The sequence below is a fragment of the Haliotis cracherodii genome, unplaced genomic scaffold (assembly GCF_022045235.1).
Source record: "Haliotis cracherodii isolate W230 unplaced genomic scaffold, xgHalCrac1.p SCAF_19, whole genome shotgun sequence".
Taxonomy (NCBI): Eukaryota; Metazoa; Mollusca; class Gastropoda; order Lepetellida; family Haliotidae; genus Haliotis; species Haliotis cracherodii.
The window spans coordinates 16,600,846-16,615,516 of record NW_027266274.1 but is presented as its reverse complement, the minus strand read 5'-3'; the positions used below and the strand labels follow the sequence as shown (position 1 = coordinate 16,615,516).

The window sequence follows — 14,671 nt, the reverse complement described above, 5'->3', positions numbered from 1 at the left end:
ATTAGGAATAAACATTGTATTTAGCGAGCCTTGTCATTCTTTAATTCTGTGCTTGAAATCGCTTTCCCTCTCTCACAAACATTACCGAAACATTGCGAGTTTTCCTGGAATGCGCGCATTAATATTTATTACGTCACAGGGTAAGTGATGTGTCAGTCGGACAGTGGCAAAGCAACATATACGCAAAACAACAACTGTTTTTACTTGCCTTTCTCGTCAATTCATTTGTCTGTCCGCTAGAGTAACTGCCTTTTGTCAAAGGGAAGCTATTCTAACCCTATCCATGAGATGTCACTGCCACGTTCAGACGTTGTTGATAGGCGGACTGTCCTGTTATAACGTTAAGAAGACTAGTGCAGTTAGATGTGCACACAGCGACAAAACGAAACAAGGTAACAATTCAAACATATTTAGGCCAAATCCAACTATTATTATTTGTGTAAAAGGTTTCAAGCCGCAAAGGTCTACAAGCACAGATATGGCTACTGATCCCGCTTGGCTAGGCCTAGTGCCCTCGCAAAATTGTTTCGAAATTTATTTCTCCAAAGTTCCCAAAACTTATATAATGCCTTAGCTACGTCACAGTTAGACACGGGTTGTCCATATATTGAATGTTCTTTTGATAATGATAGCAACTATCCCTGTATTTTATCCAGATTCCCGATGGTTATTTCTGACTCGATCGCCGAATGACAAGGGCGACGCCATGTTTGTTTATAAGCACTGAAAGTAGTCCCTACTTGACCTTTGATATTTGCATCTGTATCCACATATGACCCCAACCGATACCGTTTTTATGCGTTGGCTGTATCCTGCCGAGAAACCTACCCAATAATGTTTTGTGACGACTTTAATTCCCGTATCAGCACAGAAGCTGATTTTGTAGAAGATGACATTCTTGAATTTGACGGCCATGATAATAACATGTAGGATTTTTTACTTGATCATTTGAAATAACTTGTAAGATATGTGTCGTATTTTTTAATATTCATATTATGAATGGAAGACGTGGTACAGACACCGTATTGGAGATTTCACATTTATTGGAAATCAGGGCGCCAATGTGGTTGACTATGTAATCAGTTCAAATGGCTTGTTTGATAAATGTGAAAGTTTTATAATACAGTCTCGCACCGTGTCATCACATTGTTCCAGTCATCACTGGATTACGTACGCTTAACGAACTTGATGATGATTAATCATCAAATAGACAGCCTCAGAACAAGATTAAAATCGAAGATGGGTTCCAACATTTATTTTTTTTTATTCTCTTGTCCTAATGATAGGAACCCGGATGATTTTGGGATGTTTAATATCCATGATAATCATTCTAAAGAGGTGACAACAGACATTGCCAATTCTCCAATTACCAAGAAAGAAAGTTTTGACAGTATTACACACTCAAAGAACAATAAGACATCAGGTGTGGATAAAGTAGTTTAAGAATTATATCGGTTCCTTATTTCGAACTCAAACGAATTTATTTTTTTTCCTGAGAATTGGCCACTTGGCTGTATTATTCCGCTTCACAAACAAGGAATTGTGACTGATACAAATAACTTGGGAATAGAGGAATTGCACTTATGATATTTTCCTCACAATTCTCAGCTGAACACTCTGTAAATGTGTAAATGTTCATTTTCCATGCCATGATCTTAGAGCGCATGCATTTTCTCAACGACTTGATTTAATTTAACAGTTACCATGGCTATTGGTGTACACTCTTCAAAAAAGGAAACGCACAGGTATATTTTTAGGAAATTTATTGTACCTAATAAAGTCTATATATTTAATTTAATATCATAGATACAAATGTGAAAGCTAGATAGGCACATATTGTCGTTGTACAAAGGCATTGGAAACTGTCAAATAAGGCCACAAGGTGGCGCTGAACTCAGTTTCTCGTGTGACTACTCCGGGCAGCAATGGCGGCTCTGCATCTTCTTCGGCACTGACTGGATAAGTGTACGAATTCTGTCCTACCGAATTCTGCGCCATTCTATTTGTAACGCGTTGGCCAGTTGTGGGAGTGTCTGCGGCCTGGTCTGACATTGATGTACACGTCAATCAAATTTATCCCAGAGATCTGGAGATCTCGATGGTCAAGGCAAGACGTGGATGTTGGAATTATGAGGGTGGTCTACCGTGACACGAGCTGTGTGTGGTGGAGCATTGTTCTGTTGAAACAGCTCCCTCTGGCGGTCAATAATTGGAAGAAGGTGAGGTTGAAGAATTTGATTCATGTAGCGATTTGCTGTCAAATTTCCCTGAACCACAACCAAGTCAAATCTCGTGTTTTAGGATATGGCCCCCGCACCATGACATTACAGCCACCGAAATTGTCGAATTCACGTACAAAATGTGGGACAAAACGCTCATTTCGATGACGAAAATCGTGATTCATCGCTAAACCACACTCGGCTCAATTTCATCAAGTTCCAAGGCTGTAAGGTATGGCACCAACGCAAGCGCCGCTGTTGATGGATTTTTTGCTAAACAGGGATGATAACTGGTCTTCTAGATCGGATTCCAGCCTCGCGAAGATGGTTCCTGACAGTCTGGTCCGATATCCTCCTCAAACCAAGGATGCGTCCATGAAGTCTCCGTACCTTTGGCATTGCGATGATGTAGGTGAAACAGTCGAATGTAGCGATACTGTGCACTGGTGGTAACTCTTGGTTGTCCGGTTCTGGGACAGTCTGCAGTGGAATTGAACTGTGTGTATCGCTCTGTGGTAGACGTTGAAGAGCATGCAACAGAAACCTGCGATTCCCCTCTTTGGATACGTCCTATGGCAATGTTCCAATCGGCTGCGATGAGTCTCGACATTTTCGAACTTGAAAAATGTTGACAATTGAATAACAAATTATTGGCTTATGCTTGCCTTTTAATAGCCACTACCACGAGTTACGTTTGCCATAACTTGCACGTGCATTTTGCTTTACTGTTTTCCACCATGACATTTTTGACACCTACGGCCTTCTCAGTATTTAGAATTGATTGATTGATTGATTGGTTGGTTGGTTGGTTGAGTGGTTGGTTGATTGATCAATGCTCTTATTTCCAGAAAACTATGGCCCTCGCTGTGATTATGGTTCTTATGTCCATTGCAGTTTTCACACAAGGTAAAACAATGTAACTTGTGCCTCTAAATAATAGCTTTTATATTGCCCTGATATTATGAATGATAATAATTTTCCTGGATTTGTAATGTTCCACCATATGGACTTAAACAGAGGACTTCCATACACACGGCGACAGAACAAATAACATCCAATGCTGGGGATCAAGCTGATAATGTTTCTTCTTTCTTGGTCCAGACTTGCTTGTTTACAGGACCCGGTGATTAAGCTGGAATATTGTTAACTGTGGAATAAAACGACATTGTTACACAAAGGTAGAATCAAGCTATGAATTGCTTGCAATTACATATTGTATAAACATGTACATTGGTAGTGTATGATGTTTCAAGCATAAGTGAATATGGATGATTGGCTAATTGCTCCAGTCCTGAACAAGTGTCCACACAATCAAGTAACGTCAAGAGCATTCAAATACTATATTCCTATATCTTCCTGGTCATATATACATATTTCATATTATTTATATGACCTTCAAAAGGCATTTTATTCCACAGCTTCTATCACCCAAGTTATGTTCACATTTTACAGCAGCCGGGTGTCTGGAGGGTCAGCAGTGTTCAGACTGTAGCAGGACGGGGGACTGCAAATCAAAATGCTTCTGGGGATATTTTGGCGTGACTTGCAAGGCACATTGCACGGAAGGTTGCCTAAATGGTGCGTGCAAGACATCAGAGACAGGCATTGGGAGATGCACTGAAGGATGTGTACCTGGTTATCAAGGCACAGATTGCACAAGCCCATGTGCGCGTCAAGAGGCCACATGTACCAAGTGTCAGTCTGAGTGTGACCAGGGTTACTGTCAGCTGACCTCCACCTGTGTGTCTGGTTGTGTGGACGGATACTACGGCTCTGACTGTAAGAACTGCTCCAGCAGGTGTAAAACCTGCAACAGGATCACTGGCACATGTGACGAGTGTTTCCCTCCATATAGCGGTGCGGACTGTCAGTATTCAGGATTGTGTGAAGCCAGGTGTACGGAGGGATGTGGACGTCAATTAAGTGGTAGTTTCTGTGTTGAGGTGTGCAGTCATAATTGCAAGGTTCATACCAACATGAATGATACGACGAGATGCCTGCCCCTTGGCGGAAATGCGTCTGTGTATTGTACATCCGAGTGTCACAACCAGAGTGGCGAGTGTCTCCATGGCTGTGTCGAAGGCTGGTATGGTCCACGGTGCCTCTCTCCATGCAATGCAGACTGTCGTGGTGGACGATGTGATGCTGCTGGCGTCTGTGTGGATGAATGTATCGCGCGATATTCGGGAGAGTTTTGTAATGACACATGTGAAATGTGCCGTGATGGGGTCTGCGATAAGAAGACTGGCACGTGCATCAACGGATGTGACGTCAGTAAACGTGGATGTGGAACGTCCTGTACCAGCAACTGTTCCATGGATTATTGTATCAACGAGAAATGCTCAGGTAAAAACAGCCATTAACATTCCTTCAGTCAGTGTGCCAGATAATTAGTTATTCGTAATTCATCATTGAAATTATTGCGATTACCACTTGGGATATTTCTAATTTGAAAAGACGAGATTATAAATATAATCAATATTAACCTTAACATCGTCAAAGACGAAAATAATGTTATAAGTTTTCTATTTGAAGAGTTACGCTCACCATTGCCTGAACACCTGGAGTCATCACTATTCGAATGTGATTCATAAAGCCATGCCCATAATATAGTCGAAATTGTGTAGTGGATTCTGCTTTTAGCAGATGTATCTTATATTTACGAACTTTTTCTGTGACTTCCAGGCAAATTATTTCTCCTATATATCCTCTCTCGCCATCCCTATATTTTTACACTCACCCTTAAACACTTTTGTGTACGCCCCAGATTGATCAGCATTGCAAGTTTATAATTTCATCTATATCTTTCATGCATAAACTGTGATAAAATATGCAACATTTCGAGTCAGGAAACTCAGATCAGTTTAATTCAATTATACCCAGATCACCAGAATAATCTAGGATGTTTGTCTTCCGCCTCTTTGTATGTTTGGTATTATGGTCAATACAAAATAGTTTTTGTCACATTCTCGCCACTCAACTTGTATGTCATCTATTAAAGGTGAGCTTCTGTACCTGGAGAACCTGGTTCCATCAGTGCTTGCTGCTTACTTTATCCTATTCTACTCACCAGATGAAAAGCCTACTGGGATCACTGAAAGTCCGCATGGTCTCAACATAGGACTACCATTAGCGTGTGTACTCTTTGTCCTGGCAATCCTGGTGTCAAGCTATGTCTGTTACCGCAAAGGTCACACCAATCAAAGGTGAGATTTAGGGATGTGCGTGCTGTTTGAATTTTAATCCTCTGAAAGAATGTTACCTGCAGATTGTTAAGCGCTCAATTTGAATTTAAATCGTTGCATCAAACTTGGTGTATGATGAGTTTATCTTTTTAGTTTCTTGAATTTAGAAACATGATAAAGTATTGTTATTTTACAGAAACACTACAGACCATGGCGAAGATATTTTTTTGAATGAAATAACAGACCGGGAAGATATCAGACGTCCACAACATCCATCAGCTGAACAGCCTGGGCCATCCAGCAGGTCGCGCAGTTCTGACTACTGTGATGTGGACGAGGGAGCTATGGGCCCAGTCATTGTGTTCCTCTAGATGTTTCATTTATAGTCTTCATCTAAGTGTTCCAGTCATTGTGTTCCTCCAGTAAGTTCAAGTCATAGGTTTCCTAAAGATATTCCAGTCAAAGTGTTCCCCTAGGTGTTCCAGTCATAGTATTCCCTTTAGCTTTCAGTCATAGTCATCCCCTAAGCTTTCCAGTCATATTCCAACTCTAGGTGTTCCACTCATACTGTTCCTCTAGGTGTTCAAGTCAAAGTATCCCTCTGTCTGTTCCAGTTGTAGTGTTCTTCTAGGTAAATGAAGACAGTGAAATTAATTATCAGTTGCAAAATCCCAACTAACAGAAATATATAGCACGAGAATATTATGTATTGCTTGAATGGGAGTTGTTGTTGTTCAGCTTTCAGATTGAACACATATGTGCCTTTTCCAAATGTTCTTGACTTGCCTGTTGCATGTCACTTTATGGCTGTGGGCGTCACCTTAGATATTCAAAAGATACTCTGCTAAAGCAGAATTGATTGTACGATTCATACTATATCATTAGCTTGTGCCTTTGAATCACTATCACATATTACAACGTAACTATCAAATTTCACAATGCATTATGTGGTAGTTTATTTATTGTAGACAATGTTATAATTGTGAAACTGTGTTTCTGTTTAATAACAATAAATAGTTGTCAGGAATCTTCTGGCACAGTTGAAGACATGGCATGGAACTTTCCATGGCATGGAACTGTCCAGCCTGGGCCTATATTGTAAGCTTGACCACTGTTGCTGCTTGGTGAATATTATTATAGCTGACTCGCTATTGCTATTACTCCTGCTATAGTATTTTATACTGCCATTGAAATTGTACTGCCTTTGAATATTGTACTGCTACTCTATTGTGTACTGCCATTGTAATTACTTTGCAGTATTTGTTTTTGATATTTAAGCCTTGTTAATGTTATAATAATGTTTTTCATTGTTTAACATTTCTTTGTTTCTGCGTATAGATTTCTGAGTTAACTTATTGTTGTTTTATTTTGAAGTCACCATGTAACAAATTGCACAAAGGGCGTGCAGTCATTTTCATCTATATCACAGGGAGCTATGTGTTGTTGCCATACAGTCAAAAGATGTCGGTACCAATTGTTTCGCTAGGTTCATACATTCAATACATGTATGTTTAGTTCCCTTCTTCGAATATCACTCCGATAATTAACTTCATTTCTTTACATTGTTATAAACTTAGTCATTGTGCAAGCATCTGCTCGTCTGTATATATCATTATTGAAGCATTTCACGTTTTCCTGACATATTAATTATGCATTATTTGCGCAAATATGATTTTGCAACGCCGTCTTTGGTGTATATGGAAATAAACACTGATTGGTACCAACAAGGACAGTTTTCTGTGTCTGTTTTTAGCTCACAAGTGAGTCCAAGTCCATATCTTCTTCTTCTCCCAAAGTTATTGTCACGGGTTCATCCAACTTGGCCAGACAATATTTGTGTTAGCACTTCTAGTAAGGTATTAGCTTATATACTAAATAAGAGACTGGATACTTAAGACAATACCAAGGTGGGTTCGGTAAAAATAATTCCGTATGATACTGCTCTTTGTTTATGTTCCGGCAGAAACAACCGAGACTGATACACACGACTGCAAGGGCTCATCATAATAAGTTAAGAAATATTCAAAAGAGTCCGTCTAAAGAAACAATGTATCACGTTCATGTTTCGCAGGGACACTATAATAATCTGTTTAACAGATGAACGAGGAGAAGGAAACAGAGTTTAATCTAAAGGTGGAAAAATTGTTATCATTAGGTATGATTACTGATTGTGAAAAGTGCCTGCAACCGGATGATCTTGTCACCCGAGATACCCTTTGAGAAGTATCAGATACAACTGATAATCTTAAAGTTGATAAATCTACAGGAGAAGACGGTATTCTCTCAGAGTTCTCTAAAAAATGCCACACATATACTAATTCAACAGATCACTGTGTTGTTTAACCAAAATTGAAAATGCTGACAATTAACCTTCCTAATGCTTGGGCTACATCTAGTATAATAAACCATCACCCCATAAATAAGAAAGGCAACACAGAAGACCATAATAACTATAAAGGAATCTCATTACTTAACGACATGAGTAAGATATTGGCTTTTATACTGTCAACGCACATGTTGACGGGGAATTAGCTTTTTGGGAAATCAAGGACAAAATCTACATCACTGTCACGGAACGTTTTATGTACAACATCTAAACAATAAACAACAAATACACAACGAGCGGAATACATGCTCTGACAACACAAACACAGCAATGAGCGGACCTTCCAGCTCAGGCATACATGAGGTGAATGGAATACCAAGCTGACTAACAGTATAATGGTAACACATATATAGTAATGAACAACAATGGACAGACAATGACGTTACTCTGGACATGGGACTTCTGGGGTGATGATCCGACACAGCCGAGGGGATGAACAATTAAGGCAATAAATGTCATGCTATAAATAACAGTAATTAACGGGAAGTGATATAGAGGCCAAGGTTGGCTGACACTCAATATACAATTAAATGTCGGTGAGGATTAACAACGGCGATTAGCGCCTAATACATAAAGACAATTTTGTTATGGAAACATGCACATGTCATGGCTACAGGGTATTTAGCCTTTGGAATTAAATGGTTGTCGTACATCAGTCACTATGACAATACTAAATAAGAGACTGGATATTTTCCTTAAAGATACTGATATTATTTGGGAATACCAAAATGGGTATCACGTACTTGCTTGGTGTGAAACAAGAATATACTTTTAGTCCTTTACTTTGCTCAGTTTTCGATTAAGGACTTAGTGGAATTTTTTAGCCCCAGGGTAGACGATGATGTGTTCATATCAGAGGAAAGGTAAACCATATTGTGTTTATTATTTGCAGATGATCTAATACTGGTAGCATATACTATAAAATAATAAAGATTGTATCTCTTGTAGGAATATGGGAAATGGAAATTAAAACACAAAAACAACTAATGTTGTTCTATTACAAAACTTGTGGCAGACTCTCTAGTTACGAAAGGTGGACCTATAATTATGACTCCTTATCTAATTTGGACTACGGCTTCTAATACCCTTGTAAAACAGGCAAGTAAAGCACTGTATTCTATTACAATGCGTGTGTGTAAATACAATATACGTGCTAATAATGCCTATCAAATATTTGACGCCAAAAGAATACCGATATTGCTGTATAGTAGTTTGGGGGATACACTCAAAAGGATTATATAGAAATTGTACACAGAAAAGTTTGTAAAGATGTTTTATATGTAAATCATTGTTTGCCAAATGCTGTTTTATATGGTGAGTGTGACCGATATCCACGCTGTACAAGATATTATATCAGATATATTACGTGGTTTATCAATGCCCACATATAGACATCCGCATCAATTTGTGAGAATGCTATACAAGCCCTGTGAGGGGAATTACTTACATTGGGCATTTCATATTTGAAATGTACTGTTTAGTTACGGCTTTGGGCATATTTAGATATCCCATGATATCCCATCGCCGTGATGTTGCTGGAATATTGCTAAAAGCGGCTTAAAACTCACCCAGTCACTCACTATTGTACAAAACAAAAATGTTATTCACTTCTTATAGATATACGATCACCTGTATTTGATTTTTGGGAAAACATATTGTGTTTTTTATGTAGAGATAGGTTACCTGTAGATTAAACCGCGCTAAGATGAATTCAAATGTTAGTCTGAACCCATGAATATTCCGAGTAATTGCACCAACCGAATATGAATGTCTTGTTGACGTGATGTTACACGTGGATGACCAGAGATGGGCAAGTTATCTTGTTTGCAGCATACACAGTGCGCGTAGACTTTGAAATTGTGAATCACGAGGATATATCTCTTTTGAATATATATTTGAAGATGCATTATTTAATTTCAGAAAAGATGTAGTTTCACTGAATGTTATTTGAAGCACAGTTACTTTTTTCCGTTACAAAGGTTGATAAATATATCATAGGCTTTGTCATTTTTTTAGTTCCCTGTGAAGATTCGGGTTAGGATAGGTCTTCAGCAACCCAAGCTTACCGCAAAAGGACACTATGATTGTGGTCAGACTTGCTGACTTGGTTGACGCCTGTCATCGTCATCAATGGTATGAATCGATGCTCGTGATGTTAGTCGAACCTTGAAGATCCGGGGTAGAATAGGTCTTCAGCAACCCATTCTATCTGTAAAAGTCGACTATGTTGGTCGTAAGAGGCGACTAACGGGATCGAGCGGTCAGGCTCGCTGACTTTGTTGATGCAAGTCATCGTATCCCAATTTCGTGGATGGATGCTCATGATATTATTCACTGGATTGTCTGGTCCAGACTCGATTATTTTCAGACTGCCGTCATATAGCTGGAATATTGCTGAGTGCAGCGTTTAACAACAAACAAGCCAACCAAATCATAATGTCAGTCACTGGATTGTCTGGTCCAGGGCATGATTATTTGCAGACCGCATTCATGCAGTTGGAACATTGCTGAGTGCGGCGTTAAACAAAGACAAATACATAAAACAAACAATAACTGAGTTGCACATTCAACCATCTGGCCCGTTATTTATTTCATATGCAGCATTTTAGCTATATTTATGTACATGCACACATATTGCAGTGGAGGTGAAATAGAGCTCATATCTGTCCATGTACACTAGGATTCATTAGTTTATCTCACAGGTCATGTATGTTGTGGGGTTGGGGCATGGGGATGACAATTACAAGCAAGAAAAATAGATAAACAAGTTAAAGAATTAAAACGATGGAAGCAAAAGCATTAAGTTTGGTGAGGTTACATACACTTTTAGTTTTAGTACTGCCACAACGAGTAGACGTAAATCCGAATAAAGTCAGTAAAATCTGCCGAACTGTTATTTACTAGTACTTGTGGTCAGCTGTTTCAGGGATACTGATATATGTATGTTCTGGCTATAATGTGTTAGCTCTTCATCAAGGAGTATTGTTCCCTTAGAAACTGTTGGAAGTTGTTCGCTGACAATAACCATAAGAACATGTCTCTGAAATGTCCCTTCAATAACACTGGCTACAATATGGGTATCTTCTACTGGTAACTGTCAACTGTCCCCGGTTCATCAGTGACTACGTCAGGGTCAGGTGGGTGTGGGGTCAACTCTTCCACTGGTGATATGTAACTGTCAACTGTCCCCTTAGGAATCAGGTGGGTGTAGGATTCAGAAGTGGATGATGCTGAACTCTCTGATAACATGTCATCATTTCTGTGTACAACTGGCGCAGCCACGGCGAAGACATCTGCTATGACAGGCATGGCGAGACCAGGTTCATCTTCTAGGTTCTCTTGGCCCTCATTTGGCTCCTTAGCGTCCAAATGTCCCTCTTCTATGTCAGAGTATATGTGCCACGACTGGTACTCTACAACGGGGCTACACTCCAAAACCGCCAAAGTTTCTCTGTAATAACAAACGAAGAAGAAAGGTAAGCATATTGCTCATTGTCAAGAATCTTACACTATATCTATGGTAATGACACATCTACTATGATAACAATCAATGGAGGTCGTACATCATACCAGGGCAAGGGGCACCAAGAAAGGGTTAGCACATGTTCGAAATGTTACATAGATAACTTAGAAGGACGAATACGTCAGTAGCAGTAACCATTATCCTACGTGTACACAATGACACCCTTTCCCATCTATGTTTTATTATGATTCGAAAATCGTGGGTCGTAGGTGAAATGCTATCTGTTAAACTGTTGTAGACGATTGATAGTTTTAGTTTCCCGATATTTTCTGTTATTTGTTGGCTAAAAATAGCTTCACCGTGGTCAATAAAGGAATACCACTTGACAATGTATCTAAATTCAAAACGTCAACGCCCGAGAATAATCAGTCTCGTTTATCTGCCGTTTCCAGTGGGCATACAAAGTTTCATGGGCATACTCATGGATCTGCACTGAAGGAAGTGAAGGGAAACTATTCATACACCAGGTTTGATACAACGTTTTCAATTTAAATTGAGCGCTTTCCAATCTGCAGGTAACATTCTTTCAGTGGATAAAAAAATCAAACAGCACGCACATCCCTCAAACTCACCTTTGCTTGATCTGACCTTTGCGGTAGCAGACATAGTTTGACACCAGGATCGCCAGGACAAAGAGTACACACGCTAATGGTAGTCCTATGTTGAGACCATGCGGACTTCCACTGATCCCAGTAGGCTTTTCATCTGGTGAGTAAAATAGGATGAAGTAAGCAGGAAGCACTGATGGAACCAGGTTCTCCAGGTACAGAAGCTCACCTTTTTTAGATGACCTAAAAATTGAGTGGTGAGAATGTGACAAAAACTATTTTGTATTGACCATACTACCAAACACACGAAGAGGCAGACAGACAAACATCCTAGATTATTCTGGTGATCTGGGTATAATTGAATTAAACTGATCTGGGTTTCCTGATTCTTAAAGTTGCATATTTTATCACAGTTTATACGTGAAAGATGTAGATGAAATTATAAACTTGCAATGCTGATCAATCCAGGACGTACACAAAAGTGTTTAAGGGTGAGGGTAAACATAGAGGGATGGGGAGAGAGGAGAAATAACTTGCCTGGAAGTCACAGAAAAGCTCGTAAATATAAGAAACATCTGCTAAAAGCAGGATCCACTACACAAATTCGACTATATTATGGGCATGGCTTTATGAATCACATTCAAATAGTGATGACAATAGGTGTTCGCGAAATGGTGAGCGTAGACTCTTCAAATAGAAAACTTATAACATTATTTTCGTCTTTGACGATGTCAAGGTTAATATTGATTATATTCATAATCTCGTCTTTTCAGTTCATTATTGAATTACGAATAACTAATTATCTGGCACACTGACTGAAGGAATGTTAATGGCTGTTTTTACCTGAGCATTTCTCATTGATACAATAATCCATGGAACAGTTGCTGGTACAGGACGTTCCACATCCACGTTTACTGACGTCACATCCATTAACGCACGTGCCAGTCTTCTGATCACAGACCCCATCCCGACACATTTCACATGTGTCATTACAAAACTCTCCCGAATATCGCGCGATACATTCGTCCACACAGACGCCAGCAGCATCACATCGTCCACCACGACAGCCTGCACTGCATGGAGAGGAGCACCGTGGACCATACCATCCATCTACACAGCCATGGAGACACTCGCCACTCTGGTTGTGACACTCAGATGTACAATACACAGACGCATTTCCGCCAAGGGGCAGGCATCTCGTCGTATCATTCATGTTGGTATGAACCTTGCAATTATGACTGCACACCTCAACACAGAAACTACCACTTAATTGACGTCCACATCCCTCCGTACACCTGGCTTCACACAATCCTGAATACTGACAGTCCGCACCGGTATATGGAGGGAAACACTCGTCACATGTGCCAGTGATCCTGTTGCAGGTTTTACACCTGCTGGAGCAGTTCTTACAGTCAGAGCCGTAGTATCCGTCCACACAGCCAGACACACAGGTGGAGGTCAGCTGACAGTAGCCCTGGTCACACTCAGACTGACACTTGGTACATGTGGCCTCTTGACGCGCACATGGGCTTGTGCAATCTGTGCCTTGATAACCAGGTACACATCCTTCAGTGCATCTCCCAATGCCTGTCTCTGATGTCTCGCACACACCATTTAGGCAACCTTCCGTGCAATGTGCCTTGCAAGTCACGCCAAAATATCCCCAGAAACATTTTGATTTGCAGTCCCCCGTCCTGCTACAGTCTGAACACTGCTGACCCTCCAGACACCCGGCTGCTGTAAAATGTGAACATAGCTTGGGTGATAGAAGCTGTGGAATAAAATGCCTTTTGAAGGTCATATAAATAATATGAAATATGTATATATGACCAGGAAGATATAGGAATATAGTATTTGAATGCTCTTGACGTTACTTGATTCTGTGGAAAGATGATCACGGAGATCTAAGGCTCAAGGTGTGTGTATGTGCAATTGGGCGAGGGGACGTGCAACTGGCATTGAACACTTGTTCAGGACGGGAGCAATTTGTCAATCATCCATATTCACTTATGCTTGAAACCTCATGCACTAATAATTTACATGTTTATAAAATATATTTGTAATTGCAAGCAATTCATAATTTGATTCTACCTTTGCGTTGTTTTATGTCACAGTAAACAATATTCCAGCTTAATCACCGGGTCCTGTAAACAACCAAGTTTGGACCAGGTAAGATGAAACATTATCAGCTTGATCGCCAGCATTGGATGCTATTTGTTCTGTCGACGAGTGTATGGAAGTCCTCTGTTTAAGTCCATATGGTGGGACATGACAAATCAAGGAAAATCATTATCATTCATAATATCAGGGCAATGAGTGAGTGAGTATGGTTTTACGCCGCTTTTAGCAATATTCCAGCAAAATCAGGGCGGGGGACACCAGAAACTGGCTTCACACATTGTACTAATGTCGGGAATCGAACCAGGGTCTTCAGCGTGACGAGCGAACGCTCAGGGCAATGTAAAAGATATTATTTTGAGGCACAAGCTTAATTGTTTTACCTTGTGTGAAAACTGCCATGGACATAAGAACCATAATCACAGCGAGGGCCATAGCTGTCTGGAAGGAAGAGCATTCAGCTAAGAATATCAATCAATCAATCAATCAATCAATCAATCAACAGAATATACACTCTTCAAAAAAGGAAACGCACAGGTAGTATTTAGTTCACTGAACCTGACTACACAAAAAATGCGGTATATAAATTGAATATATGTTTTTGGAAAATGTTGGTGGCCTGATTTTCAACAAACCATGCGTCAAAACATAGCCATTGTCGATTTGCAATGTCTTAAACAGAATTGTTCTGC

At 39.9% G+C, this 14,671-nt stretch overlaps 1 protein-coding gene and 1 pseudogene across 1 annotated transcript; one reads left to right on the top strand and one right to left on the bottom strand.

Annotated features, from left to right (window-relative positions):
- Nucleotides 1-338: 338 nt before the first annotated feature.
- Nucleotides 339-5,775, top strand: LOC139466612 (scavenger receptor class F member 1-like; annotated as a pseudogene).
- A 5,099-nt stretch (nucleotides 5,776-10,874) lies between these two features.
- On the bottom strand, nucleotides 10,875-14,414 carry LOC139466603 (scavenger receptor class F member 1-like). The gene is made up of 4 exons (XM_071248193.1): nucleotides 14,363-14,414; nucleotides 12,705-13,598; nucleotides 11,886-12,018; nucleotides 10,875-11,241 (listed from the first exon to the last, which is right to left on the bottom strand). The coding sequence occupies exons 1-4, from the start codon at nucleotides 14,412-14,414 to the stop codon at nucleotides 10,875-10,877; spliced, it is 1,446 nt and encodes a 481-aa protein (XP_071104294.1).
- Nucleotides 14,415-14,671: the final 257 nt, after the last annotated feature.